General features: G+C 40.1%; 2 protein-coding genes across 15 annotated transcripts in view; one reads left to right on the top strand and one right to left on the bottom strand.

The window, feature by feature from the left end:
• The window catches only part of cacna1db (calcium channel, voltage-dependent, L type, alpha 1D subunit, b), a 90,768-nt gene extending 78,168 nt beyond the window's left edge, over window positions 1-12,600 (bottom strand). For 4 of the 13 annotated variants that reach the window (XM_076878032.1, XM_014407506.3, XM_076878035.1 and 1 more), the window contains exons 1-3: window positions 12,334-12,597; window positions 8,151-8,622; window positions 7,589-7,694 (exon numbers count right to left, since the gene is read on the bottom strand). In XM_076878032.1, coding sequence (XP_076734147.1) covers window positions 7,589-7,694; window positions 8,151-8,622; window positions 12,334-12,367 — 612 coding nt within the window. In that variant the 5' untranslated portion in view covers window positions 12,368-12,597. Of the gene's footprint in view, window positions 1-7,588; window positions 7,695-8,150; window positions 8,623-11,438; window positions 12,204-12,333 lie in introns of those variants that run through there. The other 9 variants (XM_076878033.1, XM_076878039.1, XM_014407507.3 and 6 more) reach the window with 7 other exon arrangements.
• Window positions 12,601-13,136: 536 nt separating this feature from the next.
• dcp1a (decapping mRNA 1A) lies at window positions 13,137-24,206 on the top strand. Of its 2 annotated transcripts, none has more exons than XM_004554032.4 (9): window positions 13,137-13,318; window positions 13,632-13,672; window positions 14,595-14,722; window positions 16,991-17,057; window positions 18,962-19,100; window positions 19,368-19,460; window positions 20,330-20,926; window positions 21,013-21,234; window positions 21,771-24,206. In XM_004554032.4, exons 1-9 carry the CDS (start codon window positions 13,139-13,141, stop codon window positions 21,849-21,851), a joined length of 1,548 nt encoding a protein of 515 aa, XP_004554089.3. In that variant the 5' UTR covers window positions 13,137-13,138; the 3' UTR covers window positions 21,852-24,206. The 2 variants fall into 2 exon arrangements, with proteins under 2 accessions (XP_004554089.3, XP_004554088.3); XM_004554031.4 differs by having other exon boundaries at window positions 20,327-20,926.
• Window positions 24,207-24,953: the final 747 nt, after the last annotated feature.

The raw sequence follows: 24,953 nt of genomic DNA, 5'->3' as shown, positions 1-24,953 counted from the left end.
GCTAAGTGTATACCTTCATGCTCAATTTCAAGCATCCACATGTGGAGATGGCTACTGCTATCTACAGTTAGGTCCTTAACTATATAGACAATTATCCAATTTTTTTGTAATGAACATGAAGTTTCACTTCATCAGGTGTAATATTTTTTTTCATCACTTTGTTCATCTCAAGCGAGGTCAGGTTACCATGGTAACACGTATCCATCTGCCACATACTAGTGAAATTTACACAAAGGTATGTTGGGCGACAGTAGACATAGTGAGTGCATATTATGTGATTTCAGATGTGACGAGTGATGCTTAAATAGAGATCTGAAGAGCATGTCTGACACAGAAAGACATTATCTGACAGCAGAGGGGAGAGAATTTGATTCAGTCACATGACAGAGTTTGGGTTTTGTTTTGTTTTTTTCAAATTTCCTCTCTATTAGATGACCCTCCCACGTATAAGCTCCCACCCTACATCTCTCCACTCATCCAATCCTCCAATCCATCATCCATGCGTTCGCCCCATCCACCTCCCCTCGCTGCAACCTCCGCTCATTTAGTGACGGATAATCCACTGGCCAGCTTAATCCCTCAACCTGCTCACACACACGCACACTTTCGCTCAGTCCCAGATACTCATCCGCAATCTCAAATATACAGACCCACAAATACACAGCAAACAGTCACATTTCTGAACCGAGCACCGATGAGATCAGCCCTAAACTTAACTGTTTCTCATATGAACGGGATGAAAATTCACCAGAGGAGCAATTTAAAATGCATTTCACATTTTTAGGAGTATTTTGTAACAGGCAAGCATGCATTGAATTAAGCTTTGAAACCTTTAAACCACTGTGATTTAAGAATATTCTATTTAAAAATATTTATATGTCAACATGTCAAAACTTTATTGGTAAAATAAGCTGTAGGTCAATGAGATAAGCATTAGCATTAACACTAGAATCTGCAACTGGATCCTAAGTGTAGATATTTACTCAAGTATACGTGTTATCTTTGATGAGCATATAGACGACAATGGAGGGCCAATTTAAAAGCATTTTGCTTTTCTTTGTGGTAAATTTACCAGAGTTTTGTTTTTAACAATCTATTTCTTTTCCACTTCCCCATCCTTTGCTGTGAATGAGCTGATCAAACACCTACACAGTCTCTAAAAGTGCAAAGCACCTGCTCGAGTGTTGTCACTTATAGAGCCTCATGACATCTTTTCAGTGGTCTTTTCCGTGCATTTAGACACTATCCTTATTGACCTGTCCTTCACACTTTATGAAAACTCCTCTAACTCTGCTAAGAACATTGCGCTTGAAACAAAGTGGTTTTCGGATCATATAATTGAACAAGACCACTTTAAGATGCCAGTTTTCACATTTGCTTTCCCCATTTATAGCAGTTCTTATATAAAACTACAAAGACTTTAGGCACATGCGACCGAGCTTGAAACGAACTGCTAAAATGAACAGAAAGCTACGCACAAATATGCAGAATCTGAAGATAAGCAGCAGATTTACTGATTGACTGGGAATGTTTTTACAGGCTTTGGTTCATGACAATAATCAGCGTGTACGGAGAGGAACAGAGTGAATATATCTGGTAAAGATGCAACTTCTGAACCATAGGATATTATCTGATGAATATTTTGCTCTTTTTGTTTTTCTGTTTTATGTGTATGTACTCATAAACAGTGAGTGAATCAGTCACTGTTTCAGGGGCCCTGAGCTTAGATAGTCACTGGGAACTGTCAACACAAGCTATCAGATAACAGCTAATACGTTCCCAGACTGCTTTTGAAGTGTATTGAGGCTTTAACACCTTTGACGCCACCTCAATTAATTCTTAGCTTTTACAAATTCCAACAAAATATCTGCAAGATTGCATAGAGCCCCAAGTTAAATAAAGAATCTGCTTCATTTGTAAGTAGCGATCAGCATTCCGATGCTTAAGTTTATAAAACATGATGTATTGTATTGCTGTGCTGCGAACATCCCAGCACTCTAAGTGTAATCGACCTCAATCAGCTACAAGATCAATAAAGAAAATAATACAGTAACATATTAAAGCAGCTGTAATCCCCCGCTGAACCAAAAACAACTGCATTTTACACACAGGATTACAAAGTCAATAACGTTCAGTTCACTGCTTTGTTTCACTCTCGGTGCTTTCATTGTCCAGTTTTAAGCAACAGAAGGTGCAAAGAAAAATACAAAGTCTATCGGGTTTTTTTTAACATAACAGCTTCCAGATTCTTAAATCTGCCATTTTTTAGTTATTTTCTCTGTCAAATTATGGAAAATAATGGTTTAGATGACACAACCAAGAGAATGATCATTTTGTGCCCAACTGATTTATTGCTCGGCCAGTATTAGCTAGTTGTTGATTTATTGGTATCAGCATTCTAACAATAACAATAAATTAAGGTGAAGTTTGTCAGAGGGAATTCTTTCCTTCAACTTTCCTGTTGGCAACACGTTTGGAATGCCACAAACAACCCGCTGATCCGAGCAGAGGCGAGATGAGCGCAAACGTGTATATAAATAACTACACATAACAAATGAGATGGAAATCTGTTTCTGTTTCATGAGTCTGAAAAAAAAAAGCCAAAAAAGTTAAAATATTTTTTTCCTGATCATGTTGATGTCGGTCTTAAATATTGATCAGGCTCTAATTGTATTGATCATTTCTGAAGATCAGTAACCAATAGCCAATAAGCATCAAAACACAATGAATTGGAGGTAACCAGATAAAAATATTTTAACCACATTTTAAATTATTGCAAAACAAGAAATACATAAAAATTCCGGGTTTTTTTTAAAGTGTTTCCTTTTAAGAGGAGAAATCGTTATGTGATGCGACTCTGAAATTCACTTTGACAGAGCACAGTTGCAAAAAGATAATACTTTTTTTTCCTCTCCTCCTCACACATACTGTACATTGTGCAGTGAGGACGAGCGGAGACTTGGGCAGCGTGAATAATCCCCATCTGTTGATGGAAAATGTTACGTTTTTCTGTGTCTGTCTCTCAGTCACTCACACACAAACACATCCACGCATGCACACAATTCCCTATGATGCTAAGAAGGTCCCTTGCCAGCCTCGGAAAAAGAAATAAATAAATGTTTGGAGCACATGACAAAGTCCTCTGAGGACACTGCAGGTTAAAGTTATGAGAGAAAATGTATTCTTGCTCCTTTGGCAATAAAGTGCGGCATAAACTGCACAAACACACAAGTTAAATCAGCACGTATCTCATTTTGTCCGTTAGTTTCCTTCAGTCTTTTCTCAGCCCAGTCCTGTTTCATCTAAACATAAATGTATAAAATTCTGTGAGCCATTTACACGAGAGGTTGAACTTGAATATATTTAGACTTCCTTGAACATGTAGATGCCTGAGGTTTATCACATCAGAACAAGTCAGACAGAGTGAGAATAGCCACAGTGACAAGCCCGGTCATCTGCTGTTTCAATCAGATTCACACTGACATGAAGATTTTGGGTAAAGTTGGAGGACAGAAGGTTAAATGTCCTTCTTCAAGAGACAATTGGGGATCAATAGGAATAACGTGTGCACTTTCACAAGGGCACAAACAAGAAAGGACAAGCTTCTGATTTCTGTCACTTCATTCTGTCATTTTCATCAGTCCACTTAACTTCTAAGCTGGATGATGATTATTTTTTATATTTAAAAGCCAGAGTTTTGTAACCAGTGACTTCAGTACAAGGAGACAACAGATAAAAACCACTGATGGCAGCCTCAGAGTTGTGATTCTAGATTGACAATTTGGCAGATATCAAAACAAAATTAGTGATGCAGAGTCTAGTATTTAAGATTGTGCATGTCACTAAGACAATTCATTATGAGTTTAGTTTACATAGTTCTAGCATAAACACATTTTTAAAAATTTAATGCAGTGCATTACAATCAATAACTTTCTATAAGTTTCTATTTATTATTGTTGCAGTGAATAATTTATACATTTATAGCACTAATAATAAACACTGAGTCTTTAAAGACACAGAAACATTGCATGCAGCTTTAATGTATTTTTTAAAAGTGTTTATAAGTACTAGTCAGCAGTTAGCTGTAAGTAAGCTCATTTTACTTAAAGTTTGAAGGATACACAGTTTGAAAACCCTCCTAAAAGGTTTTCTCTATCACTGAATAATGCAGAAATATAAAAGCAGGTAGCAATGTGCAAATTGTTATTGAATACTATTATTATTATATTATCAGTTTTAATGACATGCTGTGTGTTCAGTTAGCTCTCAACAAACCAACAGATATTTATTCTACTTATAAGGGTGGGCTGGAACTTTGCAGATGCTGATGTTAAGTATGTTGTGTGTCAGTTTTGGGAGTGAAATTATGGAATCGACTTAATGATGAACTGAAGATGTGTTTCTCTTTGTCATTTTTCAGGAAGAATTTAAAAATTTGTATCATTCAAGGTTTCGGAAATTTGGTTTGATGAATAACTTTGTGTTGATTTAATTTCTTGATTTATCATTGATTTCTTTTCAAACTGTTATATAACTGATTTATCAATGCTATTTATTTTCTTGGTTAAGGATTTGATTATTCCTATGGGGTAAAGGATATGATAATTATAAGCCACAAGGCTTCAGCCTATTCCTTTTTTGATTATTGTATGATGGAGTACTTTTATGTAAAATGATAATCTGTGTTGTTGACCGAAATAAATTTCACTTCACTTCAGATGCTTTAAGAGATGCAGTGCAATACACCAGGATCCGTCCACCCTGCATTTTACCTTCACTTAAATATTTTCTGCTGAAAGCGGTCAAATATCATCATTGTTCTCTGTAACAAGAAGCCAGACTATTTATCCATTTCAAGTGTTTGCCTGCGCTAACACTATGAACACCATAACGAGAGGGTCAAGATTCACATTTCATCAGTCTGTTCTGAACAAAAAGCCATTTATTACCGAAGGCACTCTGACATGTGACGGCAGGAAAAGCACAGGTGTAAATAACAAAATGGATAAAATGCGAGTTGGATGGTTTCGTTTCAGCGCCGTGCTGTTGTTAATGCTGGCTCGCTGACACGCTCACATGAGACACAAATCCAACAGAGTCATTGTTAATGTCGTTGTTGACGGTGAAACTTTTTAGACTCATGTCTATGATGAGAATTACAATCTGCTGGACATTCAACGGTAAACCAGACAACAGTAAAACACAAACACAGTTTATTCACTTCGCATACAGTTTGTGTGAATGTACACAAAACCTACAAATCAACTCATCAGATAGATTTAATCACATGTGCAAAAAATCAATTTTCTATTTTCTCAAAAATGATCTTAATAAAAAAAACATTAAACTGGTGCTATACACGTAAAAACGATGATATTTCTAAGATCTGATCTAAAATTGTTTTCTTGCATTGTAAAGTAATAACTATTATTCTGTTTGTGCTTTGATGCTGCCAGACAACACTGTAATTATGGAGTCAACAAAACAAACTGGTTTCTATGTCAAACTCCGTCTCTGTCTTTTCACCTCAGTGCTCCTCTTGGGAGCTGCTGTGTGACACGCAGAGGGATGACCCAGTGGGTGGGTGTGTGCATGTGTGTGCAGTTCATTTATGCTTTCATAAATGCACGCACCAGTGTTTGTTTGTGTGCCAACAAAACAATGAAACCCAACACATCTATTCAAATATTGCCGGGAAAGCCCTCTGACGAAACTCGCACGTCCAGCACATCAATCTCATGCAAAAGTGTATAGCCATTGTGTGTTTTTATGTGGCCGATGACAATAGTGGAAGTGGAATCAGCTAACAGCATGATGCATGGTGTGCATTCAGCATCTGCAAACGCACACATGGCAAAGCAAAGTATAAAAAGACACGAAAAATGAAACCACAAGAGTATCACCTGTTATTGCTGTTTAGCATTAAAAAAATTGAACTCTCGAAAAATAACTAATCAAATTCATTTTTGGCACTTTGAGCACCACAAAGCAAGTGCCACTTAGTTCTGTTATATTCAAGAGGCTGCAAGCATCTCTACAGTCAACATCTCCCAAACTGAGCAGTATACACAAAACAATCTAAATAACATCAATGGCCACATACAACATATGTTTATTTGATTCTGAAGTGAACTGTACCCCTCAAATACTAGTCAAGCTGTTTTTTAGCATGTGAGGCCCCAAATGATGTGTTCCTTTTGTTTTAAGCAGAGAAAAACAATTCATTTCAACCCAACTCAGGCAGCTCCTGCATCAGAGCTGTACAGGAGCCCGCTCTGAATGTTTGCACTGCATGTTCTCCAAATAACCTAAAAATCTACCTAAATACCTAATTTCAGACTTTTCTATGTGCATGGCTTCAATTTAAATTCAAAGCATCAATCTTCCACAATAAAGGTTATAAAAAGCTGCAAAGTGCATGTATGCCCCCTCACATTCATTATTAAAATGGTTTCACATTAGACTCTAAGTAAGACTACGAACTAGGGCTGGGCCATATCCTACTGTTCACGGTAATACCGGTATAATGTTGGGCAACGATAAGAAAATGAAATATCGCGGTAGAATATGGGTAAAACGCGCATGCGCAGTGCCTTTGTTTTCATATGCACACGGCGGAAAAAGCATGGCGGCGACGGAAAATGAGAAGGGCGAAAGCGGATCGTTGAATGAAACGGATGAACCAGAATTGGTTTGTAAAAATGCTGCAACTTCAGTGGTGTGGAACTGGTTTAGCTTTCGTCCGTCAGATATACAACAAAGCACTATTTTTGGTAGAGCATGCAAGCGGGCTGTCATTATTACTGTGTTTTTTTGGAAAATACGGCACACTTAAAATCAATCCTTTGATTTTCCTGAAAATCGACAGTGCCCCTTATAATCCCGTGTGCTTTATGTATGAATTCTGGTTGTGTTTACTGACCTTGAAATGATTTTATGTGGTACACGTCGCTTGAAAATCTGTCAAATGTTTCAGTATGACTTTGCTAAGCTACAAGGCCGCACCGCTTGATTGATTTTCGGAGCATTACGGCTATCGTAGGCAGGAACCTCGCGGAGTGATACGTACTGCGCTTCAACATAATATTACCGTATTGTGTGTGTATAACCTCTTTTTAAGTTTTGTGGATATTATACATGGTTATGCTGAGGACATGTCGGCCAATTTCCACTGGAAATGCCTTTTGGTTAAACTGTCAGCAAGGAATTTGCATTTGCACTGTTAAATTTTTATATAACTTTAATGCACATAAAAGCTGCTTGTTTAGAAAATACATTGATGGGTTTGCTTGTTTTTTGCACTAATAAAGTTGTGGAGTTGTAAAGTATTTTGTCTAGTGTCAGTTATATCCTCGGTTATATTGTTATCACAAATTTTCAAATGTATATCGTGATAAATATTTTTGATCATATCGCCCTGCTCTACTACAAACAACAACAAAATCATCCAAATGTGTAACATGACACCTAACCAAGCCTTTGAAGTCCTGCACCGTCCCACAGTACACCCAGCTGACCACAAACAGGCATACATAAACTGAAAGGGTTAACACACGATTACATGAATAACATCCTTGTTACTACTCACCAGTTCTTGGTTGGTAGAGTTGGAGTCGTCTCCAGGAAAGGGGATGTAGATGGCTAAGGCCACACAGTTGGCAAAAATAGACAGCAGTATAAAGATATCAAAGGGCCTGAAAGGAGGTGGTTAAGGAACACGGTAAGTAAGACCACTAAAAGTATTTTATATCGTACTAATAGATTAAGATAACTGTCATTATCCTGTTAACAGTTTTTTGATTTTTTTTTTGGGGGGGGTATATGCACATTTTTAAAAAGTTATAGAAATGTAGCTAATGATAAAATGTCCTTATTTCACCGAAACTTGCATATAACCGTTGTTTTTCTAATCCATCCCCCAACTAGCAGTTTAGCTAATGACTCGTCTCCATGGACCCTCCCTTCTAATTACAAGTTCAGAATTTAGAATCAGCATCCAATTTCAGATCATGAAACTGAGTTATTTATCTCACTGATAGATTCATTTATACTTTCATTCACTCGCTGCTCTGTGACACAATCCATCCACACAAAGACACCAAATGCACTGAGACACCCAGACGCCTGCTGGTCCCTGAGCTAAAAGATACTTCCACTCCACCAGACTGATGCAGGCTCTGCGGATCGGATTGTTGAGGGTGAGGCAGAAAAGGGCTCTGGGCGGTCTGCCGCTGGTGGATCCTCCCTGCTTTTTGCTTTTGGCATACTGCTGCCTCTTCTTCTGTGCCAGTGAGCCCACAGGAGCTGGCGTAGAAGTGGTACAAACTGGGGGACGTGAACTTATATTGGGCTTTTCAGGATCGCCCTGCGCTTGCCGGGCTGCGCTAATGGCGGCATGCCAAGCGAGGACCGGGCTGACTCCGGGTGCAGCTCCACCGGGACCCTGAATGGAGTTGTTGGGCCCGAGGAGGCCATGAGCGGAGCCGACGGGCTTGCCGGTGCTAGCTGGAGGATGAAGGGACTGTGATGGATGGAGCTGGTGCAGATGGGTGTTTCTTTCTGACCAGGGAGCTGAGGTGTCAGTTGGGGTAGTGGTCCTTCTGTTGCTGGCATACTGTGCCCCTGGAGAGAGAGAGTGGGAAACAGGGATAATATTTTGAGATTGAAGTTATAAACAAAAACACCTGAACATGTGTGTCATTGGAGGCATTGCAGAAAAGCTGCAACATTCCAAAATCCTTTCCACATTTTTACAATTTCAGGCTCATATCTGCCAGCTAGTAATAATACAGATGATATACTCACTTTGAATCCCTATGCAAAAAGTAACATATCCAAAATCTACACTAACATTCAGAGTATTCATCTATGCTCATGGAGCAAAACAAAGGCTCTAGAAAAATTGCCTAAAATGTGTTCTTAATCTACACTATTCAAATGATAAGCTTGCAGAAATATATCCTAATATTAGCTCAACGTGTTTACACTTCCATCAAGAACCAGCCACTCCAGCTCGCATGTTTTGCCACAGCCAATCATTGAACAGTTTTCGGAAGAATATTTTTTGAGGCCCTGACATTCTTGTGTAGACAAAACACAGTGGCATCTCCATCTTGTGGCTCTCCTGCCTTTGGAGGTCACGATTTCCACAGCACCAGCAAAGACAATTGTGTTTGCTCCTTTAACATCTCACAGATGCATTTTCTTGATTGTCAAAAAGACAAGACTCCATTCTTTAAAATCTGGGTTAGAGAAATGCTTTCTATGCTGTGTTATAAAAACTGAGGTACAGTAGAGCCAACTCTCTGGAAAGATTCAGAACCACCTGGCTGCCTTTCACTGAATGGCTATCATAATGCTGCTGTTTTTGTCTTGTTAATGTACATAATAATGGCACACTCATGAACTGATGGTGAGTTAAGGAGAACGAGTCCCCCCATCCCTATTATGTATACTGTTTATGTTATTATATCAAATTGGGGGTTTTTCTGTCTTGTACCCGTAATCTTAGGGATGGATGTGGGGAACATTAAATTTTTTTAGAAAATTATAAATACAATTTGTGCCAATATGTTTCTGATATATTGGCTATTTCAGCTATTAGTCCATATATTGGCAGAGACATTTATAATGGCTGATAAATTCAAAGTATAAGAGTGAACAAGCGATGGGAAAAATACCCTTCAGCCATGTTATTAGCATGGATGTTGTATTTTTTGCCCATCAAAAAGCACTTTGCATTTTCACTGTTGGCAAAGGGATGGAAGTCTACAAAAAAGATCAGCTGGTCACATAAAGGTGTAATCCACAACCTGCTGTGACAATAAAATGAGATTACTTTTAAATAAAATTGTCATTATAGGACTCATAAATAATACCCATAGTCTTGGTCTTGGTCTTAAAAATCAGTCTTTAAAGTGCTTTTCAAACAAGGACACCACTATGCTTTCCCAATGAATGAGGAGACTGAAGATAACTGCTAGAATTTCAATTCAGCTTTTTGCAAAACTCTATTGGGAGCCTAATGGCAGTGGACATACATATATAATGTCGACAACATTATCACTACTTCACATTTAAACTTGCCTTGTACATTTACTTGCTTAATATGCAATTAACTGTCCTTTAAGAACCCATCCAGAGATAAAATGGGCAGAAAAATAAGAAGAAGAGGTGATTATGGTGATTATAATTATGGTGATGACGGGCTTGAAAGGAGCCCAGAAAAGACAGCTATAGAAAGAGAAAGCAGAACAGCCTGCATGAATGGGAGAGACAGAGAGAGTCATTAAAATCAATGCAGACCATGAGCTAAAAAGTCAGTGCCCTTGACACAGTCGCACACTGCAACTCTATAGCACAGTCACATCGGGGAGTGTTGTCAGCTATAGACTGGCCGTGTCATCCAGCAAAAACAGCTCCAACACACAACTAAGCACATAAAGAAAAAGAAAGAAAGAAAAAAGAAATGAGGAATCGATTTGTGTGGGTCATGTGCAATATGAGAGAGAGGCACAAAATCTGAGAAGAATAAAGCTTTTCTTTTAAAAGGTAATGATTAGACAAAGTTGGTTCCTTTATCAGATTTCAGGCAAGCGCCTTAATTTTATTACTTTTCATCAATATTCTGTGTTCGTCTGTGCAAAATCATAGTCACGATGACTCGACGCTCATAGTTAAAACATGATAGTTTATTATGCGGGGAAGTCTATCCAAAACGTCACTTCACTTTAATTGCGCTTGATGTCAGCGCGATCGCAGGTGAGAGGTGCATTCAAAACATTTCAGCACCACCCATCCTCATACAGCGATACACCACCGCCACAGGTGCAGCAGAACAAGTGCACGCTGCTAGTTAATAATAGTCACAGCCTGTCCGACATGTAAAAGGAATTAACCCAGCGCTTCTGCTGGATGTCGCACATCTGTCACAAGATGCTGCAAAACAGCTGTTGACTGTTGCTGTGGTCGAGTTTTGCTGCTTTTGTTTGGACAGCTTCTAAACTCTAAAAGAAAAACTTAGAAGAGAAGGAATTTACTTTAAAAAAGTTCATTTAGGGTCTCGCAGCTTGTTCTGCAGAGCGAATATATTCAAAGCATCCTGTCACATGGTTTCAGAATGACTGTTATAGTCAACCATTTTTCGGAGAACTAGCCTCAACTCGCTTCCCAGTGGATCTGATTACTGATGTTATCACAATAATGTAGCCTACAAGCGCTTACAGTGTTAATACACAATCCCTGCACTGGAATAAGTTGAGGAGGGGAAAAAACATGTCAGCAGCAGCCACGACTCAGAGCATATAATCACACGGATTAATCAGACATCCAGAGAATAAACCAAACGAGCGCTCTCGCCCCCTCTCCCTCTCTCTCTGCTGCGCTCCAACTCTCCTCCTGCGCTTCCACACGCACGTTTTAGGTTTTGTTTTTTTTACCTTCAGACTGTTCATCTGCTTCTTGCATCCTCGAATCCACATCGAAAAGATCCGTTTTAAATCCAACTCATCGTTGGAAAAACCGTCCGAAGGTGTCGAAGGCGCGAAACCTGAACAGAGCCTTTAACCTGAATCATAAAATGTTTTCCGAGCGCAGACCCTGAGAGGAGCGCCAAACATTTTCGCCACATCCGGGTGCCTGCCTGCAGATTCACGGCGTATCCGAGAGGACGCGCTGGCAGGGGTAGTCAATCCAGTGCTGTCAATTATCCTCTCTGTGGCTGGGGACGGACTGACACAAGTTGGAGCAATCGCGTGGGCTCCACTGTGCTGAAATCACGCGCGCCCACCAACTGGAAATGCACCTGTTGCTTCCTATTGGGAAACTTGCAAAGAGCGAATGAGATCATCTCAACGTAAACATTTAAATGTTTTTAACTCTAGACGCCAGATGCTGCTTTAAAAAAAACCCCTCTAAAAACAAATCATCTGACTGGAGAATTAAGTCGTGCGATGACATCAGAGAGCAACGAAGACAGGGAGAAATGTATATCTATCTCACTATATTAAATTGTATGATCCTAAATTAAAAACTGCTGCAAGGCTGCAATTAAAGGTCGTTTAAAGTACAGCCGTGTACCTGCTTTAAAACTATCCACGGGTTTCAAAACCTCCGAATCTGTTTATCCTTTACGATTCGGTTAAGTGCTGTAAGAAGGTCATGAGACACGTGACTGCACAAAAGAAACCAGTCGGAACAGTGATAAATCTGCTAGAAACAAATGGTGACAACTATACTTTCCCTTAAGAGGGAAATTTCTGTATTTGAGGATGAATACCATGTCCCTATCTTATCCTATCCTATCCATATGAAGAGTTAAACGCTCGGACTTACCCCGCAGGGGTCTTGCCCTTATGATTAACGGCATTAGATCACCTGGCTCTTCTCGGGGGCCTCATTGCGCTTTTTTCTGTCCTCTCTCCGCGAAGATTCGAGAGGAAATGGGTTGTTAGAGCGGTGCTGGAAGGTTACCCGTGATTGGATTACCTGAGCCTGCGGGATAAAGTTTCACGGTGGCGCGTAATCCTCAGATTATAATCCTGCTCCACTGTTCCATAAACTGCAGGTGAGGGAGGCAGATGCAGCTCGGTCCGGACAGCAATCCTGCACAATCCCACTATGCACGCAATGGGTTTAAAGTATTATGTCCAAATAATTACAATAAGCACAAAAAGGTCACGCCAGGACACAGGGGAGTTTTAACTTTTCACTATCAGTCTGCCATTTCGAGCAAAGTTAGGATTTAACGTGACTACAGATGAGTGCGATTTCAAATAAAGAACATAAACTAAAGTAGACGTAAAGTGTCACAGAGGTTTCGAATTAAAACACACAGCCATAAATATCGTTTTTCTTTAACTGGTTTTCCTCAAATAGGTTTTACTATTTGGAAATTATATCCTATCGTAAATATCTAATCATGCCACGATTATTATAAGTTATTATTATTATTTGATCGACTTTGAAGCTCAAAAGAGTCACCAGAGTTTTTTTCCTAGAAACATTTTGTATTTAAGCACTCTCTAGCTCTAGCTAAATGCGACTGACCACAATTACAGTTCGGATTAATATGCGGAAAAAATCAGTGCCTCGGAAACTTTTTTAAAGAGCCGTGGTTTCCGGGGACAGCGGAAGTTATATGTGTCTGCTGAATTCCGTCCGTGTGGGAGCAACAATCATATCCAAAATGGAGACCGTAAATGCTGGACATATGATGAGCTTAGCTGCTCTACAGAGGCAAGATCCATACATAAACAAATTGCTCGATGTTACCGGCCAGGTGGCTCTATATAACTTCAACTCCAAGGCGAATGAGTGGGTAAGTTTGTAAGTAACGTGACTTTGCGGAAAGCCGTCAAAGCTATTTGACTTAGCATGCTAGCTGTTCTGTATAAACACAAAAATACAAAGAAATTTGATAATATTTGCGGAAGTGAACTTTATCCAGGTAATGCTTACACACGTTGTGTTTCGCCACCACTGTCATTTTGAAAAAAAATTATTTATTTATTTTTTAAATACCAATAAGCGTAATCTTTTATCCGCTAGCTATAGTTGTGCTAACAGCGTCCTTTGCTATTATTCAGCATGTTTATCGTTTCTGACTCACACCTTCACTTTTTATTTTACAGGAGAAGACTGAAATCGAGGGCACCCTGTTTGTTTATACAAGGTAAGCACGTGAGGCTTATAGGAATGTAACGCGTTGACCGCGAGGACTTGTTTACCTGTTCTTACGTTTCACGCGCTGTCATTTGACGTGTTCTACGCACGTGTGCAGGCCTCAGTCTTTGTAAACAAACACGAATTAGATTGCATGTGATTTTTGTCCGCTCACAGAACGAAAATCACACCCTGTTTAAACAGGAAAATAATAAGTAAAAGTTTTAGTAATTAATTCCACTTGAAGTGTAAAGACTTGTTTGATAAACAGCTTTAACGCGCATCGTTGTTTTGAGGGCTGTTCATATATTCATTTGAAAATAACGAAATGTTAGCAACCGATTTAATTGGTTATTGATTAATATGAATATTTTTCACAAAATTGAGAATTATGTAATTCTCAGAAATTCTCATTTACAATATCTGAGAATCCTCCAACCTACCTCCAAGCCTGAGGCCATAGTTCTCAGCTAGAAAAGGGTGGAGTGCTCCCTCCATGTAAGGGATTATTTGCTATTTGGATCTTGTACACAATTGAGGGGAGCGTGAAATTGACGGACTGATCGGGGCCACATCTGCAGCGATGCAGATGGTTTACAGATCAGCAGTGGTAAAGAAAGAGCAGAGTCCTAAAGGGAAACTTTCAATCTTACATCCCTACCTTCAGCCATTATCAGGAGCACTGGGTAGTGATCAAAGACAATGAGATCTGTGCCAGTTTAGGCGACCACATACCACATGGCCAGAGAGCAGCAGCCAGGGTTTGAAAAATGGGATGAAGAGGCCAAACTAATCTGAAAATCAGTGAACTTTTTTTTTCTAAATGTGTTAATTCTTTGTCATAAAAAAATCATTCATGGATGACTAAACTAATCGACACAGAGATATGTCATATCAGTGAGGTGATGTTTTATGTTTTTTGTCCCTGAAAGGTCTGCTTCCCCTCACCATGGCTTCACCATCATGAATCGACTGAGCACGGAGAACCTTGTAGAGCCAATCAATAAAGACCTGGAGTTTCAGCTACAGGATCCATTCTTGCTCTACAGAAATGGCAACTGTGAGTGTTTTGTTGTCCAGTTACACAGAAACTGCAGATGTCATGTGCAGGAGATTCATATTTCTGTGTATGCTTGGACTGAAATCAGATGTGCTGCAGTACTTCACAGCTTCTCAAAGTTTGAGGGAACAAAAAAAGACCACCATCCCAGAATATCAGCCAATGTTTCTCAGCTACATAATATTTCTCTAGTACAATGTTTCTCCCATAATATAGCGCTGTATCACAAAAGGTAGTGTCGAAGAGAAACATTTACCATAGCTTTGAAAGGCTCCGCTTTAGACAAAAAGAGATGATAATTTGGGCAAGAAAAATCACAAATTAACTGAAAAAAGTAAATATCCAAACAGTCAGTAAACTTTTAACCTTTATCTAAATGTTACCGCACTCTTAGTTTTTAATTCATGAACTTTAGAAAAAAATGAAAAATGTTGTATTCAAAGAATTTCTGCGTTTCTCTACATATAGATTTTGTGTTAAGTTTGTTTGCTGTATTGGTTTTATTTCATTTTTCCTGCTCAAAAGCAATAATGCCAGAACACATTAGTACCTTTGAAAATGCTGGACAGACACTTTCCCAGTGTTCTCTGGAACAGCTCTTCTCCCTTTTGCTTGAAGTCCTTCTTGTATCTTGGAGAATCAAGGAGGAAGACCTTGTCATTCATGGCCTCAGACTGGTCTGTCAAACCACACAGTATTCAGCTTTGTGTGGCCACAGTTTTCATTCTGTATTGGACCAACAAACAAAAAAACTTTTGGCTCTAAGGGGTGAATTAGGCTTCTATTATATAAATATTTTTATGCCTGCTGCGTTTTTTCCTGAAGGCTTATTCCAGTGAAATCGTTTAGCGTTATGAGTTCAGCAGGGAGTAGTATCAGATGAAAAGGCTGGAAATAAATCCTCAAATCCTCAGAAAGTAACTGACAGTGCTCCCACCGAGGTAATCTATCAAAAGTCTGAACAGAAGTTTCATTAAGGCAATGAACAAGGAGTTGGATTGTTTTCCCATTTGTTTGCTAATGAGAAAAAATAACATGGCCAGGCTCAGCGTCAGAGTGGACTGCTCCCCTTTAGGACTCGGCTTGCCTATCAGCCTGCCTGGTATGGAAGACATGATGTAATGTTTTTGTTGATATCCAAGTCAGAAGCTTTTCCAGGTGCTTCACAGGAGTCCGACTGCTGCTGTTTTCATTTTAATTCCTCAAAGTGTGTTAGGTTGCGGGCAGATAAAGTGGTTGAAGGTGTTCCTCAGGCTGTGAAGATGCTCGTCTGACAGCTGATGGTCACTGTAAGGCGGGTCAGAGTAAACGGTTTTTGATCATTTGTTCCACACGAAGGTTTGCACTGCCCATTTGAGCTTTTCAGTAAGATAAGTTACGGGCTGAGGAGCCTTTGTTTGTTCTCTGCCTGAAGTCTGTTTTGCTGTTTGTGATTGCTCTCTAGGTAGAGTTCAGGTTTGTGAGAGAAAGTGAGAGCAGGATGTAGATGATGCTCCTGAGACTCCTCTCTCCAATTAAAAATAATGAAGGCTGATATTGCTGAAAGATGATTGTTTGACGAGCATAGAGTCGAACACGGACAGGATGGATTCTTCAGAGGGATGTTAATGCTGCTCCAGGTGTGTTTGAAATCTCTTCTGCAGGCTGATGCGTGCGCTCAAAGTTTCAGATGTCTGTTGCTGGGGTGTGTACTTGGACTTGTGCATACACCTGTTTACAACACTTTGTGTTCCCGTTGGTAGCAGGGGATGCTCCAGGGAGGCAAGCACTTGGGTTGCTAGGTTACCTCAGGCTTTAGAGGGAACTTGAATACACCAGTGTTTCATCACATAGACACACACAAAGCATGAGCAGCTTCATATAAAATTATTGTTTTTCATCAGAAACTGCAAATGTGCAGTTTGCTTGTTTTCCGTTTGGTGTCGGTGAATGCTGTGTTAGCTCTCCACAGATGAACTTCTCCTTTTTGTGTTTGATTGTTTTGTAACTTCACTGCTTTGGACTGTCAGATTCTCATTGATCCTAAGGTCCACTAATGTGCAGTCATGTACAGTGCTCATTTAGTGTTGTTTTCAGTGTTTTCTTGGATGGCTCAATTATGTTAAGTCACAAAGCTGACTAAATTAATAATCTTAAAAAGACTTAAAAATCATATAGTTCCTTTAGCTGTATTTATGAAGGGTCGGGTTTGTTTTAAAGAGTTTTGTATAAACTGGTGTCTGCTGTCAGTGTTATTAAATGCATTATTTGTATCTGTGTTTTTAACAGTGGGTATCTATAGTATTTGGTTCTATGACAAGAAGGATTGTCAACGCATCGCTCAGCTCATGGTCAAGTAAGTAGCCAGACATTTGATGGAGGAAGTGGATGAAATTGGGCAAGGCTTTACGTTTGTCTGTTTTTTCCACTTATCAAGTTTGATTTGTATTTCCAAATTGAATTACAATGTGTACTTTCTGGAAATGTGGAGGTCTGTTATGTTCACTAAATGCAGGGTTTGAACAACTCCACATATAAGATGCCATAAAGTTGATGCAGTGTAAGGAGTTTTTAATACAGAATAATTCAAATTAAACAAAAATATAGGAGCCCCATGAAAAGCAAATCAGACCATGAACCAACCATGCAGCGGGATGTAAGATTCAGGCTCCACCTTAAAAGTAAGACTGCCATCTCCATCTTGCAAGGTAAAAGGAGCAATCACGTCACTCCCAAGTTGACTACGGTGCAGTAAAGTGAAAAAAATCGAGGAAAAACAGACTTTGTTTTGCTCGGGAGCATTGTAGAGCTTTTCATTCATCACTAGCAATATAATGTACGGCTTATTTAGCAGGTCACACATACGCAACAGTAGTATCCATCCATCCATTTTCTTCCGCTTATCCGGGGCCGGGTCGCGGGGGCAGCTGCCCAAGCAGAGAAGCCCAGACCTCCCTCTCCCCAGCCACCTCCTCCAGCTTATCTGGGGGAACACCAAGGCGTTCCCAGGCCAGCCGAGAGATATAATCTCTCCAGCGTATCCTGGGTCTGCCTCTGGGCCTCCTCCCAGTGGGACATGCCCGGAAAACCTCGCCCAGGAGGCATCCTTCACAGATGCCCGAACCACCTCAACTGGCTCCTTTCGATGTGGAGGAGCAGCGGCTCTACACTGAGCCCCTCCCGAATGGCCGAACTTCTCACCCTATCTCTAAGGGAGAGGCCAGCCACCCTTCGGAGGAAGCCCATTTCTGCCGCTTGTATCCGCGATCTCGTTCTTTCAGTCACTCCCCACAGCTCGTGGCCATAGGTGAGGGTAGGGACGTAGATCGACCGGTAAATTGAGAGCTTCGCTTTTACACTCAGCTCCCTCTTCACCACAACAGACGGTACAGCGTCCGCATCACTGCAGCCGCTGCACCAATCCATCTGTCGATCTCCCGCTCCCTTCTCCTATCACTTGTGAACAAGACCCTGAGATACTTAAACTCCTCCACTTGGAGCAGGTTCTCGTCCCGGACCCAGAGTGGGCACTCCACCCTTTTCCGGCTGAGGACCATGGCCTCAGATTTGGAGGTGCTGATTCTCATTCCCACCGCTTCACACTCGGCTGCGAACCGTTCCAAGGCCAACAGTAGAAATGAAGTTTTAATGTTTTGCTATTGTTTACGCTTACTGCCACCATCTTGGATTGTAAAGTCAGGGTTGGTGGGGCTTTCTGATTATTCTCAGTGAGAAATCCAACTTGAGGAGGCATTCCATCTCAGAACTTAGGATTTCTGCTTTCCCATTTCAAATAAAATTCAGAATAAAAGTGGTTCTGCTGGTGAGTCCCAGCTCCCAACTCAACTAATAGATCAAAACAAAGAGCCAGGCACTTTGCTTCTTCTGATTTTCAGCCAGTCAGGCATAGGGATGAGTCGGGGTGCGAGCAGGTTAATGACAATTATCAAAATAAACCGTGATCATGGTGCAAATGAGCTGTGCAACGATTGGCCCACTTAGGAAATCTGTTGATTTGTCCCAGCATTGTGCTCTTGTGAAGCAAAGATGCAATTTGTAAGGGCCTGGATTGTCTAGTTCATATTTTGGTTTTCGTTGCATGGTTTGTATAATTTGAGTAATTTCACTTTAAAAAACAAAAACAAAGTAAGGTTGTTCAGTATATTAACTCTGACCCCAACATCATCAGTACTTAATATCTGACAAAGCAAACAACAGTTATGTGTGCAGGCAATATGTCATGCTTTAACTCTGTGCCAGGATTGTGAAACAAGAAGCAGACCATGCCCAGAAAAAGTCACCTGAGAGGGCAGAGCCGGGGAGAACCAATGGAGTCGCAGAACCCCGCAGCATCGATATCTTGGAGCTGCTCAGCAAAGCCAAGGAAGAATACCAGAGGGTGAGGTGGCAAACACGCAGTTAACGTAACATCTGACTTATGTTATCACACGAGTATGATCACCTGATGTATAACTATAGTGTTTGACAGGATTTGAGCCCTAATTTGTGGAAATTTTGACAACAAAAACAAAGTTGTGTGAATATCCATATAAGTTATTACAGTGGTAAATGACCTGGGTCTTTTTCAGGTGTGGAGTTGTCAGTTTAAGATAGAGAGAACAGTTCAATATAATCTAATGTTTTTATGTTTGTGCAATAATTGCAGTCCCAAGGAGGTGAAACAGATGTGTCCATTGAACAGACAGCAAAAGCAGCTGCCAGCACTACAGATCCCCACATCACACCGCAGCCTGAAAAGGTACAACACACACACAAAGCAATGATTTGAGTTCCAATTTTCGTTTACCGTATCTTTAAATGTTTAAAGCTTTGTCATTCTTGTCACTCCTACACATAGAAAGTGTGGAGGAGGACAGTTAGAAGGGCAGGTTTTTATCCTTGTCACTCCATACATAGTTAGCATTTGGCAGCAGAGAATGCTGCAAGGAACATTGCAAACAGACACCCAAATACGTGCCTTCAATTTATGTCACAGCCATGAGTGCTGCTTGTGTTTTCTGCAGGGTTTGCATGCGGGGCTAAGATGAACTGAACAGTTTGGGACAATCAATGTTAACTAAATGGAAAGGGAAATGGGCCATGTTGTGAATCAATCATATACCATTATTATATTTGGATATATTATAGCCTGTGTTTCCTGATACATTTCTAAGATATTTATCACAAGCAGTGGAGCTGTGTCATCTCCATGTTTACCAGGTCTAAGGACTGTAATTTTTACAGAAAAGTCTTCTTTTCATCCCATTAGCCAGTTTTTTGTTTTTGCATTAAAATCCCAATAGTTACCCAAAAAAGCCTCTGCTTACACTGTTTGCTGTTTGTAAAGCTCAATGATGACGACAGCTTAAACAGCTAAAATAGCACCAGGAGCAGCAGAGTGTAAGCTCCAGCTGATTAGCAACGCAAAAACAAAACTTGCAGCCAACTATGTTGTCAAAATATGATAATCGTATAGCTTCCAACAAACTTTCATAATCTTACTTATTAAACAACCTGAATGATTAATACATGATCAAAATAGTTTTTGATTCGTTTTCTGTTATTTGATTTTTTTTATTTTTTTTTGAGCTCCGCTGTATTTGAGGTAATTATTTCTTTACCCAGCAGAGCTCTCACCCCGTGGTAAAGCAGATCACAGTGGAGGAGCTCTTTGGTTCGTCTCTCCCTAAGGACCCCTCTCTACCAACCATGCCCACGCAGAGCAACACTGTTTCCAGTGACCCCTCCGCTGCCTATGTCCACAAACAACCGTATCCTGCTCCACCTCCACAAAGCACTCTCCTCATTCACCAACATGCAGCCCAAGACCCTGGTTCCAACCAGAGGAATCAAGCCCCCGGTCTGCTCCCTGCTCCATATGCACTACACCCAAGTCCTGTATTCCAGTCAGTGATCCAAAGGTCAGACCCTCAGCTACACTCCTCAGTGTCCCCACTCATAGTGCCTTCAGCTGCTCCTCCTGGTACCGCAGGACCTCCAACTGCTCAAACATCCTATATGGGTCAGGACATCCTCGCCACACTCAAACCGGCAGCACCTTCTGTAAATTCAGACCACCACAAACCCATCCTCGCACCTAACTTCCTGCCAAGCACATTGGTCCCACCCCACAGCTTCCGAGAGCCTATGGGAAAACCCCTTCTCCAACACGGAAAGGACGTGGATGTTTTCTCTCAGTCTCCAAATCTGATTAAACAAATATCTGTGAGTTCAGCTTTTTTTTTTTCTGGTAAATTTGAATCCAGTATTTTTGATCTTATTTCATTTTTTGCTTTTCTTTCCTCTTTCAGGCTGTCCCCATGAGTCCAAGTCTTGCTGTTCCAGGATCAGGGGTTTCTGTGCTGCTTTCCCCCAGTGCCTTCCAGCAGTCCCTCAATAAGACACCGGCAGCAACGTCAATGGTCCCTCCTGCACCCACTGAGCCCACCTCAGCCTCTGGAGGAGCTAAAGAACCTGTAGCAGCCCCCTGCAGTAAAGCACAGCTACAGGAGACTCTGATACACCTCATTAAGGTAAAGTAGAAGCGTAAAGCATATAAAAGAAACTGTCGGCACTTCATAGCATGAGAAAAGTTCAAGCTAGTACTAATTACCCCTGTATTATAACATTATGTATAACTTTAAATATCTTTTCCACACATACAATGGAACTAAAAATGGACCTTGTCTAAAATTGTTTAGTGTGTAGACAGTGGCAGATCTGAGACGCCCACAGAAGTCTTAGGTGTTCTTCCCAGAACTAAATAACCAACAATGTGCTTCCTGTGTACATAAACATGTGTGTGCCAAAAATGAATGGTCTTGTAGAATTATATTAATATGGATTATATACCGTATATAAAAAATAAATTAGCTCTTTCTTTTTTTTTCTCATTTTCTCATGTGTGAAGTTGTTGTCCATGCATTCTCTCTAACAGCCAGCAGGGGGCGACCATTCTGGTTGCAGAAAGCTATATTAAACCATTGATGCTGTTTAACGGTTGCAAAATCCACATACTTAAACAGTTTCTTTTTTTCTTCTTCTTCTTCTTCCTGCCCTGATTTTCTAGAATGACCCAGACTTCCTTGGTGCCATTCATGATGCTTACCTGCAGAGCCTATCCAAGGACTTTGGCAACGTAAAACTATAGTCCTACTTCATCCATCACCACTCTTTTAGTGCTCCGACCTCATCAGGATCAATAAAGATACACACAATTAATGGAGAAGTTAAAAAAAAAAAAAAAAAAAAAAAAGTGGAGCAAACAGGTTTTCAACACACTGTTCACCAAAAAACCCTTCAAAACTAGTCTGTGTGCTAAAGGTTATTACAGCATGCACCGCACCATCTAACCATCTGTTCCTGATGCTGAATACTCGTTTTGGATCTATCTTTTGTCAAAATCTATGAAAAGCAGAACTACTGTGGGAAAGACTAATGAGATAAATTTTCCCAGTTAAATCTTGATGTATGTTTTGTTTGTTTTTTTGGGGTTTTTTTGTTTGTTTTTTCCTTTTGAACTTTCTGAATGTGGTCAAACTTTATGGTTGGATAAAGTTTAGCTGTTGGTGTTTTGTTTTTGTTTTGTTTTGTTTTCTCTGGAGGACAGAACCACAGTGGAGCTTTGGGAACCTCAAACCCGCTGACCCTCAGGCAGATAGTTTTGCAGCTGTACGAATCACAGGTGCTGCTTCTCTTACTCGTCACGTGTTTGGTGTTCTCACCACGAGCACACTTATACTGCGACTACTTGTGATGAGAAAGGCCTCTGTGCTGGGGACCTGAGCTATCCTGCTATGTGGCGTTTAAGCAGAACCAATCTTTCCCCCCGTTTTGTTGGGGTTTTTTTTACGTTCTACGTTTTGAAGCTGAAGAAGATGCTGAGCAGCCATTCCAGGCGTTTTGTGTTTGGCAGGCGTTTGTTGAGGAAGTTTTAAGCTCTCGTCCAGTGAAGATGAATAACTTCTATCATTGTTTGGAGAAGAAGCACTTGCAGCCAAGAACTCAAACTAATCACCTATCCCTCTCAGCTGCTTTTATAATGTTACAGACGGTGATATGTTTATGACTCAGAAACGAGCTCCTTTGCTACCTTTGGTTTTTCCACAAGTCTCCTTACCCTTGCTTTGTCTACGTCCTTCCCCTTCTTTGTGCTGTCATCTCTCCTCCACCAGCTGATCTTGCAGTCGTGGATGTTCTCGGAGGGGAATGTGCAATAGGCGACAGTCGCAAAGCCTTTAGGGATACCAGCATTTTGGGATATCTTAGTCTGCTACTACAGAGCCTTTTGGGGTCTGCAAGTGATTTATGTTTCGAGTATTAAGAGAAAAAGGAAAAACCAAAGTAGCAAATTTCGATTTCTGTTTCTTTTCGATCCTTTTAGCAGTAAAATGCTTAAACAGGTGGAAACCAATGTGCTTTTGATAGCTTCAAACAAGCTGAGTTGCTACATTTACCCAGACTAACGCTGAAAACTTTAAACTACCTCTAGGCCCATCTACCCCCCCCCCCCCCCCCCCCCCCGCCCGCCCCAAAGTATGTTTTTCCAAGCTGCAGTCAATAAGTTGAAGATGAAATAAACTCGGGTGTTTTTTGCAGTAAAAGGCTACTGCAGCACGTCCCCATAAACCCTGCAGACTGCAGTGGAAGCAGGAGTAAACGCGTCCGTTTTCCTCGTGTACACCACTCAGTGGCTGCTGTTTGTGAGCAAAGAAAAAGAATAAATGTACGTCATGAAATCTGAGATCTAAAAAATATATATATCAATGAATTTTCGCACAAAAATTTCAGCATATTCAAACTATTAAAGTTGTCTATTTATACAAAAAAGGAAGAAAAATGATGTAAATGCATGAAAATATTAGAGGGTTTTCTGTCCAGTGGTACAGTGATGTTCAGTAGTTGGGCCATTAATCCAGTTACTTAAACAACCAGTATACAAAGTCATTAATATCCAAACAGTGTATTTTTTAATATTTGTGAGCAACAAGAAGAGCAGAGATTATTGCTTTGTATATATTTTTTTTTTATTTTGCGGCATGAATTCTTGCCTCGATTGTGACATCACAGCTTGGTATTTAATATTTGAAGTTGTCTTTCTCCTGCTTGCAGTACTTTTTTGTAAGTTTATTTTGTTTTTTTGTAATTTGGAAAAGTTTAAATTTCAAATGTGAAATAACATCTGCATCCAGGGAGCAAATGGGATCGTTTGTTCATTTCATTACCATGTAAAAACTCATTTTTCATGTCAGAGATGGTTTTGCCAACACATTTTCTTTGTTTTTCTCTGCATGTGTTGGTTAAATAAAGAATAATTGAAATGTTAGAGATTGTTTTTAATCCCGGTCACATATTTAAGATTTTAAGGTTATTTTACACGTCGGTCTAATTTATCTTATTGGCCCACCATGTGGTTTTGAGTTTTTGCAAATAACACAAATTTTTCTAAGATTGATGTTATTGTGCGTAATTTGAATATTTTGTGATATTAAAGATTTGAAAGTAATTGTTTGCTCTTGTTTTCTGCTTGGAGGAGTCAATGTTTTGGTGAGCAGTGAGAAGCTTCAGAACTTAAAGAGGAGTGTGATTATTAGAATAGAAATTTGAGCCTCTTAACAAATTATTATTAATATCATTATGCATATTTCTAATTAAGCCCAAGTTTATAAAGACAATCATAACTAAGAGATCTGTCTTGAATGGTGCAGTCTTGTCTTTGACCACCAGATGTCACTAGTTGCTTACTTTAAACCCGCACCTACCCCACAGTAATTGTCACAGCCAACATCAAATTAGTAGTTCCGGGTTTAAATGACAAATTGAATGCTGATTTTCTTTATTATTATTATTATTATTATTAAATAAACTTACACGGCTCGCTTTTTCTCTTTTACTTACCAGATCATCTGCGGGCAACAAAAGGGAAGATTCTTCAAGAACACCAAAGAGGAAATTGGGGGGGGAGGAAAACTGTCACACTAAATCAAACGTTGTGCAGACCTTACCTGAATGCTTGTATATCTCCTTCATTAGGAACTGGGTGGTGATCTCTTCAGTCTTCATTCTGTAAATCTTTTACACCAGAATACCCTCTCCTCTGATCATGACCCGAAAAAGCCCACTGCTCTTTCTTAAAGAGGTGTTATACGGTTCTTCAGTCTTTACACGTGGCATCAGTCACACATTACTGAAAGAGCTTCATTTTTTATTATCTTCATAGTATCACAACACGAGCCCAAATGTCAGCGCCTTA

The sequence above is a fragment of the Maylandia zebra genome, linkage group LG20 (assembly GCF_041146795.1).
Source record: "Maylandia zebra isolate NMK-2024a linkage group LG20, Mzebra_GT3a, whole genome shotgun sequence".
Lineage (NCBI taxonomy): Eukaryota > Metazoa > Chordata > Actinopteri > Cichliformes > Cichlidae > Maylandia > Maylandia zebra.
The sequence above is the reverse complement of the archived record's forward strand: the minus strand, read 5'-3'. Positions and strand labels throughout refer to the sequence as shown.

Bases quoted from the DNA above. Each gene is read 5' to 3' on its own strand.
- dcp1a (XM_004554031.4), top strand. From the start codon at position 13,139: ATGTGTCTGCTGAATTCCGTCCGTGTGGGAGCAACAATCATATCCAAA. The intron at 14,723-16,990 runs GTGAGTGTTTTG...TGTTTTTAACAG, and splicing joins GCTCTACAGAAATGGCAACT to TGGGTATCTATAGTATTTGG. The intron at 19,461-20,326 runs GTACAACACACA...TTCTTTACCCAG, and splicing joins TCACACCGCAGCCTGAAAAG to CAGAGCTCTCACCCCGTGGT.